We start from the raw sequence: 13,854 nt of genomic DNA on the forward strand, positions 1-13,854 counted from the left end.
CAAATACCTTCTAAAATCAGTAGTTCTCTTTTCTTTTTTTTCGTATTTAAAAATGATCCAACAATTGGACCGGAGTGGACGCGGTTACAACATTTGAGCGATCTTTACTGTGCAGGGGTAGAAAATGTGAAACAAAGGGTATCACAGCGTTGACATTGGCTGCAACTGCACATGTTTCTATGAATTATCACTTTCAGCAGAAAGAGAAAGAGAAAGAGAAAGAGAGAGAGAGAAAGAGAGAGAGAGAGAGAGAGAGAGAGAGAGAGAGAGAGAGAGAGAGAGAGAGAGAGAGAGAGAGAAAGAGCGAGAGCGAGAGCGAGAGAGCGAGAGAGCGAGAGAGAATATTCTCGTTTGCAGATTAAGTGGGCTATAATAACTTGGGCGAATCCCATGTTAAAGGACAACTTAATTTTTTTCAACCAAGGTTCATGTTTTAGGTTGTTATTAGAGAAAGTAAAAGATGAGTGTTATTTTTTTTTCTTCCATTTGCTGCTTTTTCGTTTTAGGGATTTGAGATATTTTTGACAGGGGGGGGCGGGGGCATTCGAACATGGGGCTAAATAGTAAATATGTATTTTTTTACAAAATATTATGACGATTTCTTTATAGTCCTACTAGACCCCCAGGTAATTACATCTGGCCACAAAAGATCACAGGATCTACTGAATGTGAAGGTAGCCTACTGGGGGGAAGCCATACAGTGTGTCATAGGCTCAATATGTGTCACATTCAGTAGATCCTGTGATCTTTTGTGGCCAGATATAATTTATAAGACTATAAAAAAAAGAAATCGCTATAAAATGTGTAAAAAGCAATACATATTTAGCCCCATGTTCGAATGCCACCGCCCCCCTGTCAAAAATAGCTAAAACGAAAGAAAGCAGCAAATACAAATAATAATCATCTTTTACTTTCTCTAATAACCTAAAACATGAACCTTGGTTGAAAAAAACTAAAGTTGTCCTTTAAGTCTATTTTTTTCCCAGCAACATATTATTCATATTTTGAAATAGAACAGACCGGACAGTACAAAATGTGTAGGTTGGCCGTCTGTCGATTTATTTGGCAACTCGTATAACAGCAGCAGTGTGTGTGTGTGTGTGTGTGTGTGTGTGTGTGTGTGTGTGTGTGTGTGTGTGTGTGTGTGTGTGTGTGTGTGTGTGTGTGTGTGTGTGTGTGTGTGTTTTTTATCATCTTGTGCCTAATAATACTACTAATGATAATAATAATCCTCTGATTAGCTCCCTCGCATGGAAGAGAAGTGGAGGTGTAACCTTGAGGATTCATCACCTAGATAATAAGCCGAGAGCACGCAGGGCTGGACTCCACAGGCGAAGCGATGACATTTCGAGAATGTTGCCGTGGACAAATTGCGCTCCCGAGCAAAACAATGAATCAATGTGGAAAGCCACCTGGTGTTCTCTCTCTCTCCACGCCGGAAAGTCCGTCGTGGGCTTTCGCTTCTAGACCGCGTTATCCAGGGCAACCTGGAGAGTCGACAACTTTTGTAACCCATTTGTGGGTGACACCCATTAACCTAACCTGTGCTTTGCTGAAGCAAATGAGCCTCATTACCAAGCTAAAGGGTGAAGCTAGTCATGTCTTATAAACAATGTCGCCGGCTCACAAGGTCTCGCCACTGCATCCTGCTGCCAGTGGCAGAATAATAAAGCCTAATTCATGCCTTGAATCCTGCTGAAAATATGTATATTCTTTTGAGGGGCGCTAGCCCCTCCTACAGTATATACAGGTTTAATGTTTGTGTTTTTAGGTCAATGTTTGTTTTAAAAACGCCATATTTGACAATGAAGAGAAATTAATGTTTGTTTAGGCACTAACAAACATTAAATCCCATTAACAATAAAGAGAATTTAATGTTTGTATATATATTTATAGTATAGTGTGTGTGTGTGTGTGTGTGTGTGTGTGTGTGTGTGTGTGTGTGTGTGTGTGTGTGTGTGTGTGTGTGTGTGTGTGTGAGTGAGTGAGTGAGTGAGTGAGTGAGTGAGTGAGTGAGTGAGTGAGTGAGAGAGAGAGAGAGAAGAGAGAAGAGAGAGAAGAGAGAGAAGAGAGAAGAGAGAGAGAGAGAGAGTGTGTGTGTGTGTTGCTGTGTACAGCAAATCTCTGGAAATGGCTTGTAGATCAGCTATTTTAGCTATTTATTTATTATCTTTTTAAGTATAATATTATGTGTCAGTAATTTTCAGCAAATGTTCCCCCCCAGGATGCGGATGCTAGGATTCAAGCGGTTAATGATATGCACACCCCCATCCATCCAAAAGCCTGATGTTGTTCAATGTTTGTTTTTTTAATCGTCCATGGGCGAGAGAAGATATTGAACGGACGATATGAAGTGCAGAGTAAGCTACTGTACATATTTGAGTCGTGATACTGTATACTGTATGAAGCTGATTTACAGCACCAAAACTTCATTCATCATTTACGACTCGTAAATTACGGGTGGCACGCTCAACTTAGGAAAAACAAACAGACAAAGAGCAATTACTTGGAAGGACTTCAGTAAAACAACAATGGGGGGAGAGAGAGAGAGAGAGAGAGAGAGAGAGAGAGAGAGAGAGAGAGAGAGAGAGAGAGAGCTAGAGAACCCAGCACTACTGCAATTCTGTCTATTGCCATGTTCAAAACTATTGCCATGTTCAAAACTATGACCAAAAATGTCGACTGTCGACAACCTTTTTTCACTGAAGAAAACTAAATAGAAACTAAATGAAAACTACGCTATGATGACTAAAACTAAATATACTGACAATTTTGTTAGGGGGGGGGGGGGGGGGACTAGTGGAGAAGAGATCAAGCAGATCTAAAAGACAAGTCATTGTATGATCGATTGCAGTCTGAATAAAGCAGATCTACACGCCCACAACGAGCTTGTAGATCGGCTATTTTCAGGCCATCAAGGCCCGCCAAAATACATTTTAGACTAAATTAACTGTAGATTTAGTAGACTAAAATCTTAGTATTAGACGACAAAAATGTTAGTAAAACTAAAACATTTCAGATTACTAAAATATGATTAAAATGTTGTTGTTTTTATTCAAAAGACTGACTAAAACTAAATCAGCACGGTTGCTTACCAGAGTATCCCGAGTCACACATGCATGTAAAGGAGGCAGGTGACACCTGGACACACGTCCCACTCTGACAAACTCTTTCACAGTTTGCTTTCCCAATGACTTCAGAGCAGTTGACCCCTAAAACAGATACAAAAAAAAGTCAGTTAATTTCTACCAAACAGCATGACGAACAAATACTTTATGCAGTTATACTTAAATATTTGATTGCTTTTTTTGCATTCATAGTGGTTCATCATCGCTTTTCAAATGTCACACAAATTCAATTGAAATGACCGTTAAAAGTAGTACTAGGTGTGGGATAATACTGGACAAGGTGTCCTATAATGGCATTAAAGGGATGAAGCAGAGGTGAAGACTCAAACACAAAGTGTGTTTGCCTCCACAAAGTCCACAATTATTTAATGGATGCCTCTTGTGGGCTACAACAACATGGACGGTTGCCAATGTTTAAAAGAGGATACCAGTCGCTTTGCTTTGTGTTGCTCCTAGCTGTGCTTAAATTCCATTATCAGTCCGTGTGCAATTAACTAATCCAACTTTCACTGCGCAATAACTTGAAATCCGCTGGGAAATATAACCTGCAACCTAAGACTTAGTTTTTTGCATTTTGGAAAGCCCACAAAGTATTTTGACTAACAAGCTCATCACTTAGTAAGTGATGAGCTTGTTAGTCAAAATACTTTGTGGGCTTTCCAAAATGCAAAAAAACTGCTGCAGTAAACTGCGAATTGATGATTGTGCTGAAAAAGCACAATGATCAGAGTTTGGAGAAAACAAATCTTTCTTTCATCTCAAATGAACATGAGGTGTTTTTTTCTTTTACTTTTTTCACTAATCATCTATTAATAGTGTCCTGGTACTCACACATGCACCGTGTGTCACCCTCGAGCTGCCGTTCATACAGAACCCAGGCCCGACCTGGCATTAATTTTCAGGCCTGTTGAGGACTCCTTGCTGAGTGCTACCTAATCTTGAGCATGCAACAGCTTTATGGAATAATTTAAACGGATAAATGTACAGTAGGTGTTCTTCCCACTCAGGGTCATAGAAAGGATAAAGAGGCAAATATAAATGTAATTGGTGACAGATGAAAATAGAGAAGAAGAGAGAATAACTACGCACTAGTGCAGAGATTAATTAATTAGTGTTTTAAAAAAAAGAGCATGGATAACAAACAAGAAAAACAGGCTATGAGTTCAATAGGGATTTTATAATATAGTATATGAATTCTAACTATAAAATAATGAGAATGCTCAAGGTTATTTTCCAGAGCCAATTATGATTGGCGTACTCTTACGAATTGACTTTGTTTTATTTATTTAAATTGTATTTATTTGTTTCGATTTGTTCAGATTTATTTTGATTACGAGTAGTATGGTTATGATGAGTATGCGTATGACTATTATTAGTAGTATTGCTATAATTATATATATCATGTGAAGATTCACCACATTGTGAAAATTGCTGAATTTGATCATTCTGAAAATAAAATGCACAAAATCACAAAAAAACAGAACAAAATAGAAACAAGGATATGTACAATAACAAAATCAGAAAAATAAATAATGTTAAATAGCATGCGTCCAAAACATTGTGTCAGATATTTACAGTGTACAAACTTAAATTGAATTTGTCACCGTAGGACATGGGTATTCAACTGGTGGCCTGGGGGCCAAATGCGGCCTGCGGGGTGCCCCCTTGTGGCCCCTCAAATAATTACAAAAAAGGGCTAATGAAAGTTACAGGTTTGGTGTGTGCGATATGAAGTGTGAGATTACCATAATGACAGTAATCCTAAATCATATTACTTCATATTCAAGGACTTCTGGAGAGAAATTATTCCATTTACTTTAGACTAGACTGTGAACGGAAGTGGTTCTACGCATGCGTGACTGGTCAATCTGGCAGTGCGTCACCGCCACCTAGCCACTGGGCATGCACACTATACATCAGTGTTGCAACTCCCGTCTAAACTCAGAATAAAAAGTGAGATCGCAAACGGGACTTTTTCTCTAGAGACAGCTGTCGTCTAAACGTGGCCTTAACCCATTTAGGCCGGACGTCGAAATAAAAAAAGGTTCGCTCTGAAAGAATATATATATTCAATGATTTGTGGCGCATTTTTACGTTTAAAAAAGAAATAGCAGATCTACTTGTAGATCTGCTATTTTTCAATAGCTAAAGTATAACATAATGCTTAGTTAAAACACCAAAAGGGGTTCCCGCCCAAAATGGGTTAAGCCCAAACCACACCAATGCAACTAGTCGCAACTCCATCCATCCATCTTCAACTGCTTATCCGTAGTAAGGTTGCAGGGGCAACAGCTCCACCAGAGAGCTCCAGACTTCCCTCTCCAGAGCAACATTAGTAACTTCCTCCTGGGGGATCCTGAGACGTTCAAAGGCCACTTAGGCCAGTGAGTCGATGCGTTTCCTCCAACTGCGCCTTGGTCTGCCCCGGGGTCTCCTCCCAGTGGGACGTGCCTCGAGGACCTCCCTAGGGAGATGCCCGAGAGGCATACTAACCAGATGCCCGAACCATCTAAACCGTAGTCGCAACTCCTTGCAACAAAACGGTTTTAAGGACATATCACACCAATGCAACTCCTTGCAACTGCCATTGGGGATAATGGTTTCATGCAACTACATGCAACTACTCGCAACAGTTTGTTTGCATGGTGAATCATTAGTGTGGTTTGGGCCTTAGGGGTCTGTATCTCAAAGTCCATAATATGCATGGATTGCATCTAGTCCAAAATCTACAGTGCAAAGCACTACACAACTTAAAACGAGAATGATGGTTGTTTCTCCTTACCTGTAAAATGTGGAGGACACAAACACTTATATGTTCTGTGTGTGGGGTCTGAGGAGCCGTTGCTCAAACACACGCCTTTGTTCTCGCATGGGTTCTGCAAGCAGGCGTCAAACGTGTCGCAGAACCTTCCCGAGTAGCGCTGAAGGCATTGACAGTGGAAGGTGTCTTCCCGCAGGCTTGCTTGACAAACGCCGTTTCCCGAGCACAGTCGAACGAGCGGAGAGCTCTGACACAGCTGCTCTTTCACGGTGACGTTGAGCCTCAAACCGAGCTTACACAGCTGTGTATCTCCTTCGTGCAATGCCATGAAATAATGCTGGCCCGGGAACAGCCGGCCAGGGTCGACGTGCTCAGTGTGGTTTGCGTCGTGGGAGGAAAGAAACAGATCTTTCGACCAATCGATCGCACATCTTTTAAAGTTCTCCTTTGACACGTTGACTAGCTTGATGCCATACGACTGGAGGGCATCGTCCACAGAGAAAAACAGTCTGTCTCCAAACTGTAACTGAAGGGGGCATATCTGTGGGAAGATCAGAGGAAGCTCGCTGGAGTCTTCAACCCCCTGGTGTGAATCCCAACACTCGGCACCACCTGTGCAGATGTTTTCCATAAGGGTCCACTTCAGTTCCACTGTACGCTGCATAACATGCCATTCGGTTGAAGCTCGCCTGTCACAAATGGTTTGGCAAAGGGTTATGTGAGCAATGCAGCTCACCAAAAGAGCAAGGACCGTAATACTGTGAAACGGTAATCCTTCCATGTTTTTCTGTTCCTACGCATCAATTTAAAATCAGTCTGCCATATATGGTTCATTCACCTGGAATAGCTTTGCGGACACAGGCATTTTGGTACACCAAAAAAGGCGGGCACATAGGTTTAGGAACCAATAGGGAGCAGTGTCGGTTTCCAGTGCTAGTTTGAATCCGATGCCCATCTATGCCTTGGGAAGGGAGCGTCCTTTCAGGCTAACTGGAGAGGGGTCGAGGTAGATTGTTAACGTCATACTGCACGTCATGGGATGGTACCTGAAGACGGTGAGTCCAGGGGATGAATGGTCAATAAAAAACCTGAAAGAAATGAGAGCTTGTTTAGTCAACAACAGTTCATATCTAGCTAGTAGTAGCTACCCTCCGAGACGGCAGGCGTTGTTTTTAAAACGAAAAAAAAAAAGCCTGGGAGAGATCACCTGGAAATGTGGTCTCTCTCTCTCTGACCATGTCTGTCCACCACTAGATAGTACTACGCTTTGTATCAGCCATGTCTTCTGAATGTTTGCCTACTATGACATGTCCAGGATGTGTTAAGATCGTGGTCCTGTCTATGGCCATCTTGGTCCAGGCACCGCCGCACCAGGCCTGTTTACCGCTACCTATAGCAAACCCAAGCTGACCCAAATCTCAGCTTTGGCATAGAATTAGTTAACAAAATGGTGAACAATGTTGAATTAAGCAAACAATTTAAGTTTCCAAGTAAAAAAGAAGGGAAACAAATATGCTGCCCATCTTAACCGAGGTCAAACAAAGGCATACTAAATCAACATAACATGCTCTCCTGTCCGGCCACTCCTGGCCCTGAAGAGAAAGAGCATTGCAAAGCAGGTATTTTACAGTGTTTGAGGAGACACTGGGCAGGACGCGCACGCACGCACACGCACACACACGCACGCACGCACACGCACACGCACACTCCAACCACGCCAACCACTGCAGATGTGCTTGTTTGTATTGACCCATAAAAACCGAGAAATTTTAGATTTATTTGGCCATTTTAAAAAAAAGTGAAACTATTAGTAAATCCTTGAATATATTAAAGCAATTCAAATCTTTGCTTCCAGGGTTCGCGGAACAAAAACATTTGAGATGAGAGTCCTTGGGAAAATACACAAATAGTTTGAGAACCACTGATAGCAACAGCAACATAATACATATATAGGTTTTTTTCAGAAACTGTTAGGATTTAGAAGACTTTTGTAGGATCGGCCTCAGGTCTTAAAGGGGCATTCCACTCATTTTCAAGATTTTACTATGTCACTAATATACCTTAGAGCTGTTGTGTGGAAATAATAAAAAAAACGTTCCCCCATTCTGTGTTTCCTAGAACTAGGTCTGAAAAAAAAATCATTAACATAATTACAGTTCTAGGAAACACAAAATGGGGGGACTTTTTATTATTTCCACAACAGCTCTAAGGTATATTAATGACTAATTAATGAATGATGATGTTGAAAATGGGTGGTTTTCACCTTTAATGGGTTAACATACCTTACTATACAGATTGGTAAAAAAAGAATGTATATGTTTTATTCATTAAAAGAAGTTCCGGGTTGCCGCTTACGCTTTCAAGCATTTGTTTTTCTTTCTAACGAACTAGATCTGTCAGTGTGAAAGGAAGACGTGCATGAGGCAACAGCCCTCCATTGTAGTGTACTGTATGCTGCTGTAATCATAATGCAGCGCTGCCGCTGTCTGACCACGCCAAGTGTGTCACACAGCGGCCCCCCGTCTTCCCCGAGGTTTCTACAGAGTGACAATGTCAGATGGAGTACGTACTCTCTGTGCATGCCTCGCTCGGTGTCGCAGTGCCACGAGTTGGAGCCGACAGCATTGTCTCCTTCCCTTAGGTACTTTCCGTGACACACACACACACACACACACACACACACACACACACACACACACACACACACACACACACACACACACACACACACACACACACACACACACACACACACACACACACACACACACACACACACACACACACACACACACACACACACACACACACACACACACACACACACACACACACACACACACACACACAAGATAAAACACTAAAGCTAGAGTTATACTTAGTGGCAACGCTCTGAAAGTAGCAGATCTACGAACTCACGATGCTTCACGCTGAAGCCCGTTGTAGGCTTGTAGATCTGCTGTTTTTACCAGCTGCTTGGAAAGCATGCTGGTCTGTTTTCTCTCGGGTTGCCTTTCATTTCGGTGTACGATACCGGTACGCAAATGAGTATACATTGGGCATAACGCTACAGTGAAGTATGCATATATAGAACTGTCATCTCACAATGATTGATATGAATAACTGCATGAAGATGAGCAATACCGCCAGGAACAGGGAATGCCACTATCAATACAGCAGGGAGGGATAAAGTGAATAAGATTGTAGGCATCGTTACAAAAGGCTTTGTTGGGACCCAGAGGACTTCATTAAAAGCAAGATCATAGGCCAACTACTCTGCTTCACAGAAGGAAACCAAATGCAGTCACCTGTTTGAAAAACAACTAAAACTGTTCAACTGCATTTCAACCGCTGAAAAAACCCCCACTGAAATGACTCTATAGCCCAGACTTGAGTCCACCTTTTCTGGTAGACAACAAAGTTCAGTTTGGTAAGTGGACCCATAAACTGCAATTACACAAAATTAAAAGGGCTGCTTTTAGTGCAGATCCCTGGAGGCAGCATTTATTAAGTCTTATTTTATTCCATCTCTGGGCTCCTTTTGTTGCACAGGATGCATATTTTCATGCAAATGAGCTTGCATCACTTCAATATGCCCAGTGCAGAAAGGATCATGGGGCCTATATCGGACCCCATTTCCCCTCATCCTCCCAGACATAACAACATGACAGCAGACAACCCTCGGAACCTGCACCTTTGACATCAACATGGAGAAGAAAGACTAAAAACTAGACTAAAACTAGAACTGCACTCTGTCGAGTGCCTACTTGCTTGTTGCACACCAGTAGGCCATTTATGGCCTACTAGTGCGCAAGCAGACGTTTGAAATATTGAATTATTAGGTTTAGCTATTTGCTACATACCTAGTTTTTGGAGGTAAAAAAGTAGTATTGTGAAGTATGGTAAAAACGACGGCTTTCGATGGTGACGTACAGTACATGTCGATCAGTGTCGGGTGGATTAAAGGAAATGCCTCTATGTATATGTATATGTAATTTGTAAATTGATTAGCGGTATACTGTGGTTACTTTGCGCCCGTTTGATGCGTATGTATCGTGCCAGCATATGACGTCAGGTATAACTGGTATAACTAGCTCTCAATGACGACGTAATAAAGATGTGGATTAAAGGACCCAATGCCAGGGTGTAATTGGTTTTCGATGGTGACGTAATGACGATATGTTTTAGTGTTGGGAGGATTAAAGGTAATGCCCCTATGTATACATGTATGTAATCTGACACCACTGCCATATCAAGCACAAGTAGTCATTACGTCATACGCTGGGACGGCGCATACGCATCAAACATCGTCCTGGACGAAAACTATTATTTGTGCTCTGCTTGCGCAAGTAATGTGAGTGAAGGACTAGTGGAGAAGAGATCCAGACAAGTGATTTTATGTTTGGGTTGCACTCGGGTGTTGCACTCTGAAATAGCAGATCAACAAGCTCACAACACTTGTAGATCTGCTATGACAAAAACAAATATTGCTCTCAAAATCAACATGACGCAAGCGACATGATCAGAAGCATAATGTTTTGAGCTTGTAGATCAGCAACTTTTGGCGAGGAGGTTTGCTGGTCCGTCGTACTAAGTATACAGGGATTAAGTGGTTAAAGTGAAGTGCTACTGATAAATTCCAAATATTATCAAAGTATTCTGCGACACCCCTGGACTTGTTTCACATCACCACTTTGAGAACTAGTGGACTAGCTACTTGAGAGCATATGAGAACTAGTGGACTAGCTACTTGAGAGCATATGAGAACTAGTGGACTAGCTACTTGAGAGCATATTGTCAAGAAACACCGAGAAGGGTAATTCAACTTGGATCATCCATCTCAGGCCGGTTTCTGCATGTCATATTTCAGACTGTAGTGAATTCAATGGAAATCACTTAAACCCTATATACTTCCCCCAGGGTCTGTACCTGGCCCGATCTACACAACACTCTGCCCATTATGGAGGTCCAACAAACCACAATATGCTTTGCAAAATGGTTGGCAGTCGTGTAAGTGCCAGTAAGTGTAGTGAGTTAATGTCAATATGGTAAACATGCCAGACTATAACAGTATTGTCCCTTAATGAAAGCAAAAGCAATGCTATCTCCCCCGCACACGCACACATGCACACACAATATAAAAACCCTTAAGCTTAATTTATACATTGTTGTACAGCAGTTTTCAAATCAGTTCTGTCACACAAGTCAACTCTGGGCCTCTAGTTAGTCCAAGATACCTTTTAAAGTACAGCCTGTGCTTCACTCAAAGAACGGGGATCAAAGTGATAGGCACATGGCAGAGCAAAGACCCAATAACAAGGGCCATGGGGGGTTCACTCACAAGACCTTGAGCACCGAGGGGCAGCTAATGGTCTCTCACAATTGCTTTCTTTGTTGAGTTGAATTGCTGTTGAGTTCAACTGCAATAATAGGATGGCGATCATGCATGTGTGTCGAGGGTGATGGATCAATAGAGCTGAGCTGAGCAACCCCCCCCCCCCTATTCCCACACCAACGGAAGACTGGAAGACACCTGAAGGATAAACCAATTTCAAACTCAACTAATGGTCATTTCACATGTCAAAATAGTCTTATACACACTGTTAGGAAATCTATACTTTCAATACAAACATGAATTACTATATACTTTCAATGAACCACTTTCAACATGGAAATCCTACTTTTGGGGCTTTTTTTGGCCACAACAGTCTTAAGTGGTACCCATTTAGGCCTGAGGCCGATTCTAAAAACGCCTTCTAAATACTGACCTAAGTTTCCTGAAAAACTTCAAAAATTGATATAGCAGCATCTTTTTTTCCCCTTTTTTTAATACTGTACATACTGTACAGAACCCCAAAATAGGTTCCCGGCCTGAAGGGGTAAAACATGCCTACCGGCATGTGCACTGAAGCCTCTCCAACTGATCCAAAATGCCGCAGCTCGCTTGGTCTTCAACCAGCCAAAATTCTCACATGTCTCCCCCCTGCTCCGCTCCCTGCACTGGCTCCCGGTCGCTGCCCGCACAGAATACAAAACTCTGATGTTGGCATTTAAAGCAACCAAAGGTATGGCTCCCCCATATCTTGCCAGCATGATTGAACCCTACAAACCCTCCCGCGCACTCAGATCAGCCAACGCAGGGAATCTGGAAGTACCCTCACTAAAAACGCCGGGACAACGCTCCACACGTCCCAAACTCTTCTCCCTTCTGGCCCCAAAACTGTGGAATGCACTTCCCGTTGCAATCAGAACTGCAGCATCACTCCCGATCTTCCGCCGTAGTCTGAAAACCCACCTTTTCAGACTCCATCATGGCCCATAGCACTTACCCTACCCCCCCCTTAGACAGCACTTCTTAGACTTATATAGCATTTGAAACAGACTTATAGCATGTCATGTAGACAGCACAATAAGTGCATTGTATGTAGTCATAGCACTTCATAATATATATGTACAGCATAGTATAGCATATATGTATAGTTTATATGTATAGTGTCATTATATAGATATGTTCTAGTTATAGTTTATATGTATAGTGTCATTATATAGATATGTTCTAGTCAAGTTCTTAGCTTACGCATGTTTCGCGATAAATGCATCTTACATATGTGATGTATTCCCATGCTTTTTGTTCTTGCTTAATGTAAGTCGCTCTGGATTAAGAGCGTCTGCTAAATGCCTAAATTGTAAATTGTAAATTGTAAAACACCAAAAGGGTTCCCACCCAGAATGGGTTAAACTAATAAGGTGCATTACAATGACTTACTTGTAAACTTTCCATAACAGCCAAAACAGCTGATAACATGTGACGTGTTGTGAGCTTAAGTGCCAGTTCATTATGTAGTCAATCAGAAATACAGTAGGGCTAACTACTAGCACCAATAAGTGCCTTATTAGTGCACATGCCAATAGAGGGTATGCGCATGCTTAAAGTGAATGGCACATCGAGTGGCAAAGCAACAGGCAAAGTGAGTTTAACATTGTTTAATGTTATTTAATGCAATCAGATAGGACTTTTCTGTTTGGATGTATGGGCTGTCAAGGCCAGAAACTATTTTTTTGCCACTCAGTAGGCATTCCTGCATAACTTCCGGGTTTGATGATGATGTCACGCGCATACCCTCTATATGCTACACATTTTGCAATTATAGTATTTCTCAGTGAAGACTTAAAGCCATACTCCACCAGGCCAGGTCAGGTTGTGGCCTCCTGGTAGCGCTATAATAGGCCAATGTTAAAAGGTTGCCATTTCTTCTTACGCCTTGGATGGCAATTGGAAGAATTGAGGCATTTTGTTCCAAAAATGTGTTTTGCAAAAATCCACCTGTTGGTGGCCTTATAACAGGCCAATGTGAAAAGGGTGGGATATATTCCTCAGCCTAGTAGGAAAGTCTGTGAAAGATTTCATGTAAATTGCACGCTGCATTCATGATTTGAGGCTTTTTGTTCAAAACGGGCCAATCCTGCAAACTTTGAAAGCCAATGTTAGCCAATTAGGATGGAATATGAAATATCGGACAGATCCGTCTTGAACACATGACTATAGAGATACTAAACGATTTGCGAGATTTCTGGACAGAATCTGGAGGAGTAATATCAAGAAATGTGTTTTACAAAAGTTGGCCTCCTGGTGGCGCTATAACAGGTCGTTCTGGAAAATTTGGGGCGGAGTTTCATCGTTGGCATCCAGGGAGTGTGTGTGCAAAATTTGGCATAGACCGGTGTCGGAGATTAACTGTACACAGACGGACGGACGGACGGACACACACACACACACACACGGACGGAGTGCAAAACTCCCCGGCCTGGTGGAGACAATAACTTGAGTTAAAGTGTAAAAGTAGCTTACATTAAATGTAAGCTACAATTCACTACATTCAGAATCATTTAGCAAATAGTAGCTGGGCAGCTTGTCAAAAGCCACATCCCTACATTTTTAGTGGCACATCCACATTTGAGTGCAAA

The 13,854-nt window shown here is 41.9% G+C and overlaps 1 protein-coding gene across 6 annotated transcripts in view; it reads right to left on the reverse strand.

Annotated features, from left to right (window-relative positions):
- Window positions 1-13,854, reverse strand: part of eys (eyes shut homolog) — a 580,966-nt gene that overhangs the window by 362,240 nt on the left and 204,872 nt on the right. For all 6 annotated transcript variants that reach the window (XM_079513211.1, XM_079513209.1, XM_079513213.1 and 3 more), the window contains 2 exons: window positions 5,911-6,977; window positions 3,096-3,212 (listed from right to left, as the gene is read on the reverse strand). In XM_079513211.1, the coding sequence (XP_079369337.1) occupies window positions 3,096-3,212; window positions 5,911-6,670 (877 nt within the window). In that variant the 5' untranslated portion in view covers window positions 6,671-6,977. The remainder of the gene's footprint in view (window positions 1-3,095; window positions 3,213-5,910; window positions 6,978-13,854) is intronic.

The sequence above is a fragment of the Electrona antarctica genome (assembly GCF_951216825.1).
Source record: "Electrona antarctica genome assembly, chromosome: 10".
NCBI lineage: Eukaryota > Metazoa > Chordata > Actinopteri > Myctophiformes > Myctophidae > Electrona > Electrona antarctica.